General features: G+C 33.6%; 1 protein-coding gene across 4 annotated transcripts; it reads right to left on the bottom strand.

Moving 5' to 3' along the window:
* Positions 1–8,271: 8,271 nt before the first annotated feature.
* Positions 8,272–15,014, bottom strand: LOC129301698 (fimbrin-1-like). 4 transcript variants are annotated; one of them, XM_054940294.1, is made up of 15 exons: positions 14,823–15,014; positions 14,125–14,459; positions 13,832–14,002; positions 13,491–13,729; positions 13,222–13,393; positions 13,036–13,074; positions 12,793–12,861; positions 12,540–12,656; positions 11,977–12,188; positions 11,041–11,196; positions 10,556–10,755; positions 10,164–10,321; positions 9,966–10,062; positions 9,759–9,850; positions 8,272–9,017 (listed from the first exon to the last, which is right to left on the bottom strand). In XM_054940294.1, exons 2-15 carry the CDS (start codon positions 14,209–14,211, stop codon positions 8,748–8,750), a joined length of 2,079 nt encoding a protein of 692 aa, XP_054796269.1. In that variant the 5' UTR covers positions 14,212–14,459; positions 14,823–15,014; the 3' UTR covers positions 8,272–8,747. The 4 variants fall into 4 exon arrangements, with proteins under 4 accessions (XP_054796269.1, XP_054796267.1, XP_054796270.1 ...); XM_054940292.1 differs by having other exon boundaries at positions 14,863–15,014; XM_054940295.1 differs by lacking the exon at positions 14,823–15,014 and adding an exon at positions 14,683–14,758.
* Positions 15,015–18,047: the final 3,033 nt, after the last annotated feature.

Below are 18,047 nucleotides of genomic sequence, written 5' to 3'. Positions count from 1 at the left end.
AAATACTGAAGTGTGTTTTGATGTTGAATCTTCAAAGCTCCACGTGGAAGTGAATAAAGCAATTAAGTAAGGATGATTATTTTAGGTCATGTAGGGTATCGCAACATGCGATGGTCTTTAACTTTTTTTTATGCCATTAAGCAAAATACAAAATTCAAGTTTATTTCTTGGTTCTTCTCTTGGAACTTATGCATTTTTTGGTACCGCATGTATCTAACATTTTGTTTATCTATAATGAATGAAATTAAATTTGAAAAATCCAAGTGCTCTGCAAAATTGTTTATATTTGTAAAATGAAATCCTCGTGGCATGCCACCAAATCTTCACAGTGTGTGAATTGATTTTTTTTTTTAATGAACAAATACTCATGGGTAATAAACATGTAAATATATATACGTTATTATTAAAGAATCTTTCTATAGCATATTTTGACTAATATCTTCATAAACAGGAACATATACATGCATCGTAACTAGTAGATTAATTTATTGTCATGTTCCATGAGTTTATAATGCAAATAACTTTTCTAAATGGTTGTAGATTCAATTGGGGAACATATTAGGTAAGGAGCACCATCAATGGTTCTATTAGATACCATATTTGATAAAGAAGCAATTGGGTAGCATAACTTTGAAAAGATATTTGAACTTTCTCTATTCGTAGCCTGTTGGGTAATAATGCTATAAATTAGTATGACTTTGCACTTTCATCATTACATAGTTTCTAGTTTTTTGCTAAACATTGTTAATATGGTTACAGCATCTTTCTTGATCATTTTAATGAGAATTCATGAGATTTTTTAACCAACTACAAATATTTGTGTTGATAGTGAATGACGTGATCTGATCCACTAAGAATATAGCAAAAAATAGAAAACAAATGAGTAGACTTATCATCTCTTCAACAACTCTAGCATCATCAACCCAAGTCAACTAGTCATCTTTAAAATTGGTCAATACTTTGCTTCTACTTCTTCTTTCAATGTGCTTATTAGTGGCTCATGTTTGTGACCAATCTCTTATAGTCATAAGAACTTGTTAGACTCAATGAGAATCTTTACCTTAAAACTCTTTTTCTACTTGACAAAGTAAACGTTCAATTTAATATTGCAATCCTTTTATTCCTTACAATTAGAATTTGGGAATTATTATTCCTTCAAGCTATTAGGAATAAATGTAATTGTTACAATCTTAAACCAACACTTAAATTAATTTCTCACACAACTCTTTTATATAGCAAAATTTATCACTCCTTGTATTGTATCATTTTTATTTTTCTTTTCTTTTGTAGGCATTTGCTAATGAAATTAGCATATCATTTCTAGAAACAAATGCAAAGAATGCTATAAATGTGGAACAGGCATTCATGCCCATAGCTACTGGAAAGGAGCTAGCTAAGAGAAAAATAAGGTTTTATCCGAGTATGAGAAAAAATAAGTTCAAGTTAAGAAGCTCTTACAAATTCAACTCATACATATTATAAATCAAGTCATGAGCTACAAGAAAATGCTTATCAAAGGATTCTCTTAGAAGATTGAATGAAATTGTGATTGTACTTTCAAATATACTTATAACCATCCCCCTTATTTTTTTTTGTAGGTTAGGAGGTAGTTTAACATGGGCGTGATATTGTTATTAACCCCCTATGGTATATTTTTTAATATGGGGTTCCCTATAGTCTTTATTTATCATTTTGATTGTACTTAACAGAAAGATAAATGAAACATAATGGAATTAATATTCTTTCATTGAAATTATTGTTGTTCATTCTTGCTCTTCACATTTATCTGTTTTTTCAAAATAATTCAGTTTTCCTCAATGTTACATTATTGAATCTGCATCTTTTACAGGTTAACATGGTTTGCTGTACGATATATAATACTTAAATAATCTATTGCAAGTGTTCCCTTATTTGTTCTTTTTTTTTATAGGGTAGATATAATTTAACATGGGCATGGTGTTGTTCCTACTCCCCATGATATATTTTTAGATTTAGGGTACCAAAATCAAAGGGTGCAAGGATTTTGGCTTAAGGTGCAAGAGTTTTGGCTTAGGGTGCAAAAGGTATGGCTTACGTGTAAGGCTTTTGGCTTAAGATGCACATGTTATGGCTTAGGGTGCAAGGCTTCTGGCTTGGGTGTGAGGGCCTTGGTTTAGATGTGAGACTTTTGGTTTAGAGTGTAAGGGGTTTGGCTTACTCATTTTCATGTAATTCATAATTGCTTTCATGTAATTCAAGGACACTGACAGTGGTGTGCTCTCTGTGTGTTTAATTTACACGTAATCCCTAGAGATTACATGTAAATCATTCCTTATTCATACTCGAAAGTTTTGTCATATATTGATTTGCATGTAATCCATAGTCATTTTCATGTAATTTTAGGGGATTAACAAGAGGGTGCTCTTTGTGTGTTTGATTTACATGTAATTCACTAGAGATTGCATATAAATTATTCCTTGTGCATGCTCGTGAATTTTTTCTCATATTAATTCACATGTCATCCATAGTCATTTTCATGTTATTCTGGGAGATTGACAGGGGCATATTCTTTATGCGTTTGATTTACATGTAATCCGCTAGAAATTACATATAAATTATTCCTCAGACATGCTCGTGAATTTTTTCCCATATTAATTTACATATAACTAGTTGTCATTTTCATATAATTACAAGGGCATTGACAATAGATACTCTCTGTGTATTTGATTTACATGTAATTCACAAGATATTATATGTAATTATCTAAGCCAGAAGCCTAATACTCTGAGCCAAAAAGTTTGCACCCCAAGCCAAAAGCCTTACACCCTTTAATTGTTGAGTTTACATGTAATCCTTAACAATTACATATAATCAAGTGATGTTGAATTTTTTTGATGACCCTTTACCAATCAGCCAAAACTCCAACAAGTGCACCATTAATTATTAGAGCTTTGGCTCCATTGGCTAAATTTTATGACTTTTTCTTAATTTTTTTTAGTTAATGTAAAGGAACATTTTGGTTATTTGATCAAATTATTTTTTGAATAAAATAAAATAAAATAATAGGCTTGATCTTTGATCATTAGGCATAATTTTATTTTCAACTAGTTTATTTTCACCAATTTTTCCATATTTTTAATTCAAAATAAATATTACTCTTAAAAATATTCAGATCATAGCTTTATGTGGTCAAACCATGTAATTATTAGATAATTATGTGTAAATATTTCTTTTAATATTCATTATCCTAGGAGATTAGGTAGGATTTGTCTTTAATTAGATATTATCTTTGTTCTAGCTACTGACCGATACTGGTCCCTTATTTTTGGAAGAGATTATTGCTCCTATTCCTGTATATATGTACTCGGCTCCCGTTTGATGAATACAGTGAGAAGTAGATTGCTCATTTAATACATGGTATTAGAGCTAACTGCTTCTGCAAACTTTTTTGACGCCAAGCACGAGTTAGAAAGCATTGCAAACGAGTTGTATCCCAGTCGCCCGTCTTCACCAATGACGCAGAGTGATGGGTCCTCACTGTATGATTTGAATAAGGTTGGTGGTCCCTCTGGGTTGACTATTAACCACGATGGATCTTCGATGCAAATCGTGACTGTGAAGCTAAAGGGCGACAACTATCGCACATGGGCACAAGCCGTGAAACTCGCTGTTGGAGGTAGAGATAAGATGGGTCATCTGGATGGCTTGTCCAGAATCCTAGATGAAACCAAACTCGATGAAAGGCAATGTTGGTGTACCAATGATTCTCTGGTCTTATCGTGGCTCATTAATGCGATGACACCTAAAGTCCAGCAGAGTTTTATGCTCTTACCTTCTGCGCATGAGATATAGGTGGCTGTGCGAGACTCTTATTTAGGTGGAAAAGACTTGGCATGCCTTTATGAACTCAAAACAAAGACATGGACGGTTCAATAAGGTGAATGAGATGTTACTGCATTCTGGTTGGAGCTCACTGCATTATGGCAAGAACTCGATCTAACAACTGAGGTGGAGTGGTCAAATGCTGCTAATACGACTTGTTATAAGGAGCAACTTAACAATGAATGTGTTTTTCAATTCTTGACTGGGTTACATCAATCTCTAGATGACGTACATAGACGTGTTCTCAGCAAATCGCCATTACCTTCAACGAGAGAAGTTTTCTCCAAAGTACGCCGAGAGGCTTCACAAAGTAAGGTGATGGTCCCTAGTACAGTTCTCAATTCTTTACCATCCCTAGACTCTACTGTACTTGTTAGTAAAGGTATAGATTATAGAAGCCAAAAAGGGAAGACTTAGTGTGAACATGGCAAGAAACAAGGGCATACTCATGAGACTTGTTGGGAATTACATGGGAAGCCAACAGATTGGAAAACTAGAAGGGGAAAGATGTGAGGATATCATACTTCTCATGACACTCCACAAGAGAAGACTGACTCAAATTCATTACCTCTGATAAACAAAGAATAGCTAGGTAAGTTAATTGAAATGCTTGATGTGATTCAAAAGGTTGAACCAAATCAGAAGCAAGGTCACACTGCATCAATGGCGCACAAAGGTAACTGTGCTTTACTTACTACTTTTAGTAATTTCAAGTAAATTATTGATACTGGAGCCACTGATCATATGACATCAGATTCTAAGTTATTTAGTTCCTATACACCTTGTGCTGGGCATGAAACTGTCAGTACTGCTAATGGGTCTGCCTCATCTATAGCGGGTAAAGGGAACGTTATTATTTCTGATGTCATGAAATTAGAAGACATACTTCATGTACCTTACCTAGCATGCAACTTGTTGTCTATTAGTAGATTGACAAAACAAGCTCAGTGTTGGGCTCATTTTTGTGCTACCTATTGTATTTTTCAGGACCTCTTATCAGGGACGATGATTGGCAGTGCTAAGGAGCATAATGGTCTCTACTATCTTGACAAATCAACCGTGAGTAATCTTTAGTCTAGAGTCCGGTGCAATATTGCATCTACCTCTGAGAATAAGGACTTTAACGATCTTATGTTATGGCATAGGAGAATGGGTCATCCAAACTTTCAATATTTATGTTATTTGTTTCTTGAATTTCATAAGTTGTCTTCCTTTCAGTGTACTGATTGTGAACTTGGTAAACATCAAAGATCTAGTTACAAATCTTTTGAATATAAATCTTCTCGTCCTTTTTCCATTATTCATAGTGATGTGTGGGGCCCTACTCGTGTTCCTAATCGTACTTATGCCAAATGGTTTGTTACCTTCATTGACAACCATACTAGATTATGTTGGGTTTACTTATTACATGATAAATCTGGTGTTTCCACTATTTTTTTTGAATTTTATACCATGATCAAAACTCAGTTTGACACCACAATCCAAGTACTTCATACAGATAATAGAACTAAATATTGCAATAAGTCTATGTATCTTTTCTTAAAAACCCATGGCATCATTCATAAGAGTACATGTCCCAACACCCCACAACAAAATAGTATTGCTGAACGAAAAAATAGATACATATTGGAAGTTGCTCATGCTATCATGTTTACACATAATGTCCCTAAATATTTTTGGGGTGATGCAATACTCATTGCAACTTACTTGATAAATTGCATGCCTAGCCAGTCTTGTCTCATGTTACCCTACTTGATAAGTTGAAAGAATCTCACTCTATCCCTCACCTTGAAACTCATCTTTCTCTTAAAATCTTTGGTTGTATAGCATTTGTCCACTCTCATCATTCCTACAAATTGGATCCAAAAGCTGTCAAATGTATTTTCCTTGGTTATTCCTCCACTCAAAAAGGGTATAAATATTTTGATTCCTCATCCAAGAAATTATATATCAACCGTGATGTCACATTCTTCGAATCTGTTCCTTTTTTCCCAAATCCTCCAATTCAGGGGGAGAAGGGGAGTGAATTTTAGTATTTGGGGAGTCAGGAAAACCAAGAAAATATTTTTGAACTGTCAGAACTACCTGACTCGCCTGAACTTATTCCAGACCAGCCAAAACAGCCTCAAAACTGTTTTGAACCTCTTGATTCAAACATACTTGCACCTGAAACTTGAACTTCTAGGCCAAAAACTGAAGTGAAAAGTCCTTTAAAGAGTAACAGTAATGTAGGTACAGCACTAGAAAAAGAACTCATAACTTACTCAAGGAAAAAGAGGCGAGATGTAGAGGTTGTCATGCCAATAGCACTACCAAATTCAGAACTGATAGAGGTCCCTAAAGGTGAGATTATGGAAAATAACTAACCAGAAGTGAAAGGTATAGTTGAAAAGAAGGAGATAGATGATCTAGATCTACTTATTGCTCTTAGAAGGCAACTGAGATCATGTACTCAGCACCCTATCGAAAGTTTTGTAAGTTACCGTGCTCTATCTCCCTAATTTCGTGCATTTGAGGCTAATCTTGATACAATGAAGATTCCCTGTGATGTATATGAAGCTTTGAGCATACCAGAATGGAGAGCTGCTATTATGGAGGAGATGAAAGCTCTAGAAAAGAATGAAACATGGGATATAGTAGAGTTGCCCAAGGAAAAAAGAGCAGTAGGGTGTAAATAGATTTTTACTCCAAAATATGATTCCATAGGTGCCTTAGACAAACTAAAAGCAAGATTAGTGGCACGAGATTTTACACAAACATATGGCTTAGACTATAAGGAGACATTTGCTCCTGTAGCTAAGTTAAATACAATCAGAATTCTGTTTTCTGTAGCGGTAAATCTTGAATGGCCACTATATCAACTAGACAAAAAAAATGCTTTTTTGAATGGAGATCTCAAAGAAGAAGTCTATATGAGTTTACCTCCAGGTTTCAGCACAGGGCACATAAATCGAGTATGTAAACTAAAGAGATCACTCTATGGCTTAAAACAATCCCCACGTGCATGGTTTGATAGATTTTCAAAAGTATTGAAAGCTGAAGGGTACAAGCAGGGTCTCTCAGATCACACCATGTTTGTGATAATGGAAAATGGTAAGAGGTGTATTCTCATAGTATATGTGGATGATATAATCATTACAGGAGATTATGAAGAGGAGATTAGGAGAGTGAAAAATGCTTTAAGTAAAAAGTTTGAAGTAAAGGATCTTGGCCACTTAAAATATTTTTTGGGAATGGAAGTTGTAAGGTTGAAACAGGGGCTCTATATGTCTCAGAGGAAATATATCCTCGATCTACTAATGGAAACAGGTATGTTGGGGTGCAGACTTGTAGATACGCCAATTGTAGTGAAGAAGGTAGCCCAAAGAGGAAAAAGAAAGTGAAGAATCAGATGAGGAACTTGAGGAAGAGTTAGAAGAGAATAAAGAAGATGAGCCTGCAGACAAGGAGAGATATCAAAGGTTGGTAGGGAAATTGATCTATCTTTCTCACACTAGACCTGATATAGCTTTTGCTGTAAGTGTTGCTAGCCAGTATATGTGTGATCCAAGAAAGAGCCACATGGATGCTGCATATAAAATTCTAAGGTATCTCTAAAGGGTACACATAGAAAAGGTTTATTTTTCAAAAAGCAAGAGCAAAGATTAATAGAAGTTTACTTGGATGCAGACTAGGGAGGAACCTATAAGGATAGAAGATCAACTTCAGGTTATTGCTCATTTGTGTGGGGAAATCTTGTTATCTGGAAAAGCCAGAAGCAGAGGGTAGTTTCTAAAAGCAGTGCTGAGTCTGAACTAAGATCTCTCTCCCAAGGCATCTCAGAAGGATTGTGGATAAGACGTGTAATAGAGGAGATACGTGTCAAGGTTGATCCACCAGTGAAACTTTATTATGACAACAAGGCTACAATAAGTATGGCTTTGAATCCAGTTCAGCATGAAAGATCCAAGCACATGGAGATAGACAGGCATTTCATAAGGGAAAAGGTGGAAGGCGGTGTAGTATGTCTTATATACCTCCCTATAAAGCTACAGGCTGCAGAAGTACTGATTAAAGGCCTACATGGACCTGCATTTAATAGTTGTATGTGCAAGTTGGACATGACTGACATCTATGCTCCAACTTGAGGGAGAATGTGATCAGACCATGTAATTATGAGATAATTATGTGTAAATATTTCTTTTAATATTCATTATCCTAAGAGATTAGGTAGGATCTGTCTTTAATTAGATATTACCTTTCTTTTAACTACTGACCAATACTGGTTCCTTATTTTTTGGAGGGATTATTGCTCCTATTCCTGTATATATGTACTCAGCTCCCGCTTGATGAATACAGTGAGAAGCAGATTGCTCATTTACTACACTTCATGACTTCATCTCAATAAGCAAACATCATTAGAACATCTGCTTTGACAGCCCCAAAAGGAAAATGGTACTTATTGCTGACAGAATTAATGAATCATAAAATGCATAACATTTACAGAACTGAGCAAATAACTGAAGAAAATCTTCTTTTAAAAGTCAAAACCCCAACTTTTGTATCATCCCTTTTCCCTCTTTGCTCCTTCCGATCAATAAGCACTTTTATCTCAAGAAAAAGTTATTTTTGTACAGATTATTCACATTTCCTGTGTTCCTTTACATAACTTAAGACCATGAGTACATTCCTTGTGCTTTGTTTATTTTGTCTTTCCTCCCTACGAAAAAAGATCTCACTTTGTGTCTTTGGATGATCTCTTGCCACGAGAAAGTCTTGCAAACTAGGCTCATCCCCCACCTTCGATTAATCTTATATCCTCCGAACCAAAGTTCATCTGAAGGTAAGAGTGAAAAAGAGAAGAAAGGTGAAACCTTTATCTCTCTCTCTCTTCATTTCACTTGAAGTCACTTTAGATGATCCTCTTCAGCCCCTTCAAATTCAAGTTGTGAGGAAACTGTTGTGTCTGAGGCGGCGTCATCGATGCTTAAGTTAGAGATTTCACCGCCAAGGGAGGAGATATCATCGTCGCCGTTGACTGATGGGGCGGGTGAGGCATCAGGAGTGTTGGTGATGGTGGTAGCTGGTGAAGGGAATGAGTCTGCATCTTCGCCTGACTGTTGCAGACTCCAGTACATGATGCTGGCTGCAAGAGTGAGAATCATCTTCTGATTAACCTGTACTAAGATCAAGAAAACATTACAAACCTTTGTCAATAAATCAAGGTCACGGGAAGATATTAGGAAAGTTAACTCTTTAGAGATTTTAAAAATCAAACTTCTTTTGGAAGACCAAAGTAAGTCACTCAAAAAAGTTTTTCAAAGTAGCTGCAATTTAATTCCAATATGAACTTGTTATTTTAAGCAGCAGTAGTAGAAAATTTGAGACACATCAGTAAATTTTGGGAAATAGAAGTGATAACTTTCGATCCTCCATATAAAAGGAAGTGAGAAACAGCCCAAAAAACATGAAGGCAGACAGAGAACTGGCCAGGCCCACTCACATGACCTGGACCCAGAAAACCCATCCCCCCTTTTTGGTACTAAAAAGCACAAAAAAGAAAAGTAAAAAAAAAGGAATTAAAAAAAAAACATTCCCCCTTTACTAGGGTGAATTGAGTTTGATTACAACCCAAATGATCTCTAATTGAAATGGATGTGATGCTTGTCAGATGAAAGGCAACGGTGCCGTGCTTTCTACTTTGTTCAAGCAAGAGAAAATGCGAGGAAAAAATGAAGTACCAACCAACTAAGAGTCAATTAAAACACATTAAATAGGATTTGCGGTGGGTGATGATGAGATTCACTTTAAAGAATTTGTCACCTAGTGATGCAAGGAATGACTTGAGAATTTCTCTGCATGCACTTCCTAATATTTGGAAGCTGTTGATAGCAGAACCAATCTGGGAGAAAACATACCTCCATAATGTCCTCAGGCAACAAAAAGATGGAACAACCTAGCTTTCGAGCAACACTGATTGTATAGGTAGCATTCAACTTCTTCTCATCATCTAAATTTTCAACAATAGAAGTGCAAGACCATAATCAAGATTCGAGGTTGCTATAAACACTATCATATAATGTACAAATAAAATGAAAAATGGCCAGCTTTGCAAGAAATCATACCACTTGCACCCTTTGTAACAAGATTCCAATTGACAACCCTCGGCTCTACAGCACTGAGAAGCTCAAGAAAAAAGATTCCACTTGACAAGCTCTTATCCTGTGACCAACAGCACCCCAGAATGATCACAAATAAATAATCACATATTAGAGTGAAGGATATGATTTCTGAAAATTAGAAACAAAAATTATCCTAAAAACCTTAAAACTCTCAATGTGGGAAGTTCTCCCGGTACTTTTCACTTTTCTATTTGCCCATTTCAGGATATCAGCATCAGAGATCTCCCTTCCTTGGGAATGAGATCTCAAATTTTTCAGTAGTTGAAGCATAGTGAATCTCATCAATTGCCACAAGAAGGCTGAAAAAAATATATAAAATTAAAAGATTTTAGAGAATATGTTAGGCGCCACATGAAAGTGAACTTCACTCAAAGATTGAATATAGCAAAATTTATACAACAGTGCTAAAAAATAATGGGCTCAAAACTTGAGACACAAAAAAGAATGAGACGCCATAAAAGATATTAATCATATTCAGGAAAATATTGTCCATGATTCCATGAATTTAATTAACTTTGAGAAGAAAGGATTACCAAGAATTAGCTTCTTATTTCCTTGCACAATATCATTGCCAGCTACATTAACTAGTGAAAACCTCAGTTGCTTCCCAATTTTTATGACCTGATTGCAGTTCTCTACTTTTCTAAATGGCATCTTAATTGGAGGTCTTGTTGCGTGTTTCCAGTTAACTGAACCTGAAGAAATCTTGTCTAACACCTCCAGAAGTATCCATCTGTTTTGTGAAAGAAAAAATAAATAAATAAATAAAAAGGCATTTAAGAATTTGGTGATATTATATTCTTAATTTGGATATCGCAATTCCTATGAATTTCCTGGCTGTCAAAAAAGAAGTAAAGTTGATCTTCTGTAAAGTAATAGTAATTGATTTCCATTAGATTTGGAGATATCATAAAGACAAATACCTATTAGGTGGTTGATTTCCATAAGATTAGGAGATATCATAAAAATATGATGATTTGATTTTGACTAAAGATAGCTTAGAAGAAGGAATACATACCCATTTCTGACATCCTCAAATACATTATTTACATAAGTCCCAATACCAAGACTATTGATCCACAGCCTGAAGCATCTCTCTTCTCTAGATGTTTGCACATCATCTGTCATCATCTCAGCATAAGATATCTTTTTGTTGTCCGTAGATAAGCCACTCCTGCATTATGTATGCCCCTAATTAACCATAACATTGACAGTTAAAGAAAGGGAAATAATTAGAAAACACCACTAAACCAAACTCCAAATATTTGGGGTTCTTAGGTCATCAATGGAGATTATGTTAGTATAAAATGCTTAATAGTATGGCTATTCTCTGGGGTACTATAGGGGGTTGATTTTCTCACTTGAACAGCTAATTTTTACGAGGGTGCTCTTAACCTCACTTGAGTTCCTGTCAATGGGTGGCTGGGACACTAAGAGAAGGCTGGCCAAAGCAGGGAGGGCAATTTTGGAGGAGTTTCTGGGAGAGTTCTGGCCTCATGGAAGCCAGAATCTTTTTCTTCATCTTTCTTGTTTCTTCTCGGTTGCCAGGTTGTTTTTGGAGCTGGGTTTTGATTTGTACGAATTCTGGAAAATTTTTTAGCATTATGAAACCTGAATTTGCCGACCCCACCTAGTGGGACAAGGCTTGTTATTGTTGTATGAAACCTGAACTTCTAATAATCTTATTTATACTTTCGCCGCTTGGGTGGTCTCTTTGGGTGTGGACTGTAAGGAAATCCTATCATATTTCATCTCAAGAGACAGCTGCACAGCGTCATGCTTCCATGTCTTTGTTTCTCCATGCACACAAACAAAAACAGCATGTTCTTCAAGAGAACCAATCATGAAAGTACTTGATTCTAGATGGATACTCCATGTGTAAGGTAGAACATGCCTGCAGCTTACCCTAACTGAAAAGTTTTTTAAACAACGAATTATGCAGCATATTTCTAACCTCTGGTGAAATATTTGGGCCACAAATGCAAGATTCAGGTTTGAGTAACCCTCCACAATGTCCTTGGGTGTCAAGTATCTTTTGCAGCCCATTCTTTCTGCATGATCAAGCACCATTTCTGCCCTTTCAATGAGATCCTTAGTATCCAAGGTGGATGGATTGCAATGTTCAGGAGCGAGGACATTAAGTAGATATGCATAAGCTCTTCCATCCTGTAAATATAAGACCAGAGATAAAAGGAAAGTCAGTTGTGAATACCTTGATTCAATTTCAAATTATTAAAGTTAAAACGCCCATGACATGTTGGATTTTAAGCCTATAACTAATAAGAAAGAATGGGGAAAAAATAGGATGGATGGACATGTAGAATGATGGTGAATTTCTGAAAGAATCAGCATAAGAAAATTTCTCTTAATAAATGATCTCTTAAAACTACCATATATACATATTTACATGCAGATAAACGTTTCACCATTCAATCAAACACTCAATGTCATTTATTAGTCAAGTCAGTTTAAAATATCACCTTCAATGCCAAGGTTAATAGAGAACCAGTAGGGTACCTTCACATCAGAAGAAAAATTTTTAACAGTTTTATCGTACCCTCCTCTCTGGAGATGAAAATTCATCCACTTGAGTAGAACCTTTTCAGGGGGCAAACTAAGAAGCTCTTCAACCTCCTGAGGCAAAAGGTTAAGTATGTAATCAGTTAGAAGAAACAGAATATATCATAATTAAACATTAGATGTTTTTATTGAATCAAAATTCCAATAAAACCTTCAACAAAAAAGCAGAGAAGAGTGTCCATATCATCACCTGGCTGTCCTCAACCAATTCGACAAGCTGAGGTGTCTTCTTAAGGTTCAGATCTGCCAATAATTGGATCTGAAATTTCCAAAAGAGTGAGAGAGAGGATAATAGGAAAATGATCAAGTAATCATTTTTTAAAGCCTATATAATATCAGGCCCTATAAAATTAACTCATTCTCAGATTATGGCAAAACTTAGATAAGTAAACTTAAAGCAAATGAATACTATATGAAACTCAAGCGTATATACCTTTATGATCTGGGAAATCAGCCCTAAAACAAGATGGGGCTGCAATGCAAACAACCAAACGATAATGTTACTAATGCTTGAAATTAGAAGTTAAAAGGCTTCTGCACAAAAATAAAAATAAATAATCTGAGCACCAGAAAAGTCAATCATTAAAGATAGTCGGGAGCCCAGCTGGCTAAGACTCACTCTTCCTTCAACAAGGTCCTGCGTGCCAATGTTAACTACAGTGCAGCCTATAGCCTTGGCAGAATTGAGGCAGAGAGTATGATTCTCATTCCTTTCCCAGAGATTAAGAATTTTTTTGGCATTGATGGCTCGCTCGTCTATAGTCCCAGGCACAGCAACATTGATAAGTTTACTGCATCATGCATGGTATATGCAAAGTGAGTATATACTAAAGGATTTATGACAAAGTAAGCAATGCATAATCCAGCAGACCCTTCTTATAAATATACCACAGAAGAACTCCATCTTTTGCAAGATCAACTAAATCATTGGTAGCTGGGTCTAAAGGAAGATACTGACTCAGAAACGGATCATCACCAAGGTAACTGTTTATGTGAGCAACATAAGATGCCTTTTCTGATTCACTGATGGTGTGAAGAAGGGTAGTTGTAGTTGCCTTAAGGAATGACGAAGAGTTTTTCGTAACACCCTTTTTTGATGTAGCTAGGCTTTGCAAATTCAAATACACCTGCATAACAAATGCAATGAGTGAGTTAAAATTAAAGTTTTAGCGTGGAAACTCCTACATTAATTAAAACAACAACTTAAACGTAACATACCACTGACTCACCATTAAGAAAGATTCAAAATCAATCTCATCGGTCATGTCAGGGCTTTTTTCACCCAAGATCCCCTCAATCTCCTTCTCAGTGTACATTTCTTTAAATGCTTTTAAATTGACCATTAGAGGTGGCAAGTCTCCATATGTAACTTTGGCATTCTGATTTTTTAATGCCATAAACTACAGAACAAGAAAGAAAGGCCGCATGAATCACAAACAGAACCACGTAATGCATCATGTTTAAATATGAAATCCAATACACACACACACACACACACATCCAAATATTGTGGTGCCCTTACTTTTGATTTCAGGCTGCGAAGTTCAACCTGCGTAAACTGACTTTGGAGCCATTGATCGGACACGATAACACCCACAAAATTCGACATCTCCGTGTATTACCAACGAAGAATATGGGCCAATCAAGGATACGAAGTTTACCCCAAACTAGTAAACTCCGAGAGAAGACAAAAAAGATTCGTGAAATGGAGAGTTTGTACTATACAAAAACCTGATACCAGATCCAGTCATACACGTTCAGATTCAAATATTCGTGAAGATATAATAACAATGTAGAATCCATAGCCAAGCATGAAGTTGTTTTGATCTTGCAAGTTACCAGCCTGTCCAGCGTAACCTAACACAGAGCACGGACAAAAGAAAAGCTAATTTAAGGAGAAAGAAAATAACAAGGATAACTGATACACAAAGAAGGAAAAAAACAATGGTGGAAGTTCGTTAGTTAGATTAGTTATTGAAAGACCAGACTCAATATACAAGAAAACAAACGACCCGCAAAACATTCCCATCAAGAATAGGAACCAAAATGCTCGGTATCCGATAATTATCTCCCAACTAACATTATTTACAATGCTGTGAAGAACACAATGAAACCTGAATAAATTGATTAACAGCTAAGCAAAACTCAACATTGTGCGAACATTTTTTCTAATGAAATAAGTTCACAACGGATCAGTCAAAAACAACAAGAAGAACATACACCTATAAAAATCCGAGATGCAAGCTATCTGTTCAACTACCTTCATTAATTCAATAGTAGCACATTGAATGTGGAAAGATGAAGAGGCAGAAGAGAGTGAGAAACGGAGGGGGAGAGAGAGAGGATCGAATTTTCTTCGTGAGAGAGCAAAGTGCGAGAAAAGGACGTCGCGGAAGCAAAATTTTTGTTGGGGACCCCAGCACCGACTGTGACTGTGAGGAGATCTATTTCTTCATTTCACATCGATTTTTGTTTCGCTTATCGAAGACGCGAGAGTATAGAAAATTTCCGTACTCGCCCTAGGATTCTTACAGCTCATCCTCTTTTGTGTACACCTTTTTGGTCTCGTCTGCAACCGATTTGTCATGATCCGAACTTCCGTGGGTCTCTCCACTTCCTTTTTCTCCATTTCCCTCCACTTTCTCCATTCTCATCATTCATTAATTTTATCATTTAAAAAATTATTTAATAAAAAAATTTGAATGGTGGGGATGGAGAAAGTGGAGGGAAAGGGAGGGGAAAAAGTGGAGAGACCCTGGTCCACTTCCTTTTCGGGGTCGTAGGTGAGCAATTTAATGAAATTACTCTTGTCATTCGCGCAAATCATGTTCAGATTAGGAAGAATGACTCCGAGCTTTAATTCAACTTATTTGCTTTTGAAATATAATTATTATCTTTTTTAAAAATATTCTTATTAATAAATGACTTTATATTTATTATAAAATATTTAATATGAATAAATATAGAAAGATATGGTTAGTTTAAAAGCAAGTAACTATTTTATTGAGGGAAGAAATTTGGTTAAAAATGCATTATATATTTAAACGGAGGGAGTAAGTCTCAAACTTTGAAAATTTATAAATTTATCTCTTAATTTTATAATTTTATTGTAATAAATTTATATTTTTTAAAATTTTAATATGATTAATCTTTTACTAAAATTTAAAACACAAATTGTAAATTCAACATAATGAAATTATAAAATTGAAAGTCAAACTTACAAATTATTAAATTTAAAAATTAGAATATAAATTGAATTAGAAACCTCTCTATCATTCTCCCTTTGAAAAAAAGAAAATAAAAATTCATAATTTACAATATTTATAAAAAAAATTATGGTTTCTTAATTGTTATAATTTTAATTTAATTATAATTCAATTCCTAAATTTTGACTCTATGCAACTCAATGCCTATAATTTTAAGCATTTAAAATAGTAGCCATATATTTTAGAAAATAAAATTATAAAATTTAAAATTAATTTAGAATTTTAATCCTTATAATCTTTATAAAGATTAAAATTTTTAGTAATTTAAAATATATGTTTATATAGATTTTAAAATAATTTTAATATTTTTAATTTTAATTTTTAAAATATAAAAATTAATATTGTAAATTGTTAAAACTATAGAGATTGAGTTGCACTAAATTAAAATTCAAGAATTTAATTATAACCAAGTCAAAATTATAAAAATTGAATCATAACAAGTCAAATTTCATATATTAAGTTACAATTGAGTTAATATTAAAAAATTAAATGATTAATTTCTTAAAAAAATTAGAATTATAATTGTAGAACAGTAGAACTATCATTATGCAGTTGCCCAACATGAACAGTGAACCAGGTAAAGACACAGCACACCTTCCTTAAAAATCAATATATCAATATAAAAATATATATTTATTTGTATGATAATAATTGAAAAAGACATACTTATCTTGAAGCAAAATAAAGTAATAATAATTGACCCACAATGGTTTCCTAGAGCATTTAGATTTTTTTTTTGGTTATTTGTTCTCATAATGTTTCAAATGGTAATCATGCAATTTAAATATAAAAAAATTGTCATCAGATAGAAATAAATGTTTGTGTAATGATATTCAATACCATTAAGTTAAATTTGAATATTATTCATCCCTAATTAAAGGTGGCTTTTTCAAAAATATCTCTTATGCATTTACACAAAACTCAAACTATACTCTTTTCATTTAAAAATATAAAATATTTTTGAGAAGTTGTATGTTTAAAAATGTAAGACATTTTTATTCTTTTAGGGTGTAATCATTACCCTTTTTTAAAAAATATCCCTATTGATGAATGACTTTTTATTTATTATAAGGTATTTTATAAAGGTAAATATAAAAAAAATAGAGTTAATTAGAAAATAAGTAACAACTTTATTAGGGTGAGATTTAATTAAAAATGCCTTATATTTTTTAACAGATGAAATATATATATATATATATATATATAATATTAAATTATAATATGATGAGTTGGGAAGAATATGACACAACTTAAACTGTAATATAGAGTTGATTAATAATTAAAAATACATACTTATCTCAAAACAAAATAAAATAATAATAACTGAACATTTTACATTAAACGTCATGGGCTTTTTTTCGTTTACAAGTTTTTGTTCTAATAACGTGAAATTTTAAACATAAATAATAGTTTTATAGAAAGTAATAAAGGATTTTTATATGTTTAAATTAAGAAAATCTCCTTGCCTGCGAGGAAAATATGTGCGATGGGAAAAAAAAAAGCATTATTCTATTTTCAAAATAAAGTTGTACTTCTCTCAATTTTTATTATAGGATATTTTCAACCATTTTATATATATTAAAAAAGTTCATCTTTTTATATTATAAAAAAGTGAGAAGTATTTTCATTTTTATCCTTTGCTTTAAATAATAATATAACTACATTAAATATATTTATGTTAATCAATAAGAAGTGAAATTAAAAAAAGTAATTTAATTATTATAAGATGTTATATATTTTAAATTAAAAATTACTTATTAAAGATATTTTATAAATAAGACTTAAAAAATAGTTTTTTATAAAAAAATAAAAAATAGCTCTCTCAAAATAGGGAAAGTTTCACTGCAAACCCTAGAACAGAAATAATAAAAAAGATAACCCTTAAATTTTTGAAATTTCATTGCAAGTTTAGGATACTGAATTAAAACCAAAATTCTTTAGGAAATGACAAGATTGTCCCTCTTAAAATTCTTTAGCATGACTTGTTTGTGTCCTTACTGTATGTTATTCATTATCATTTAAATTGTTATTCATTGTCCTATTTCACTTATTTATTATAATACTTTTACTTGAATTAATTTCAAGTATTACTTTTATGTTAGTAGGATTTGCTCATGTCCCTACTGTTTGTAGTTCGTTACCCTTCAAACTGTTGTCCATTGTGCTCCTTCATTTGTTC

The sequence above is a fragment of the Prosopis cineraria genome, unplaced genomic scaffold, assembly GCF_029017545.1.
Source record: "Prosopis cineraria cultivar Desert tree isolate PC_DT_omini unplaced genomic scaffold, ASM2901754v1 PC2, whole genome shotgun sequence".
Classification (NCBI taxonomy): Eukaryota; Viridiplantae; Streptophyta; class Magnoliopsida; order Fabales; family Fabaceae; genus Prosopis; species Prosopis cineraria.
The sequence above is the reverse complement of the archived record's forward strand: the minus strand, read 5'-3'. Positions and strand labels throughout refer to the sequence as shown.

Excerpts from the sequence above, each read along its gene's own strand:
- LOC129301698 (XM_054940294.1), bottom strand. The coding sequence starts at position 14,211 with ATGTCGAATTTTGTGGGTGTTATCGTGTCCGATCAATGGCTCCAAAGT. Across the intron at positions 13,730-13,831 it reads ATTTTGAATCTTTCTTAATG|GTGTATTTGAATTTGCAAAG; the intron begins GTGAGTCAGTGG and ends TTTGTTATGCAG. Across the intron at positions 9,018-9,758 it reads TGCCTGAGGACATTATGGAG|GTTAATCAGAAGATGATTCT; the intron begins GTATGTTTTCTC and ends ATCTTAGTACAG.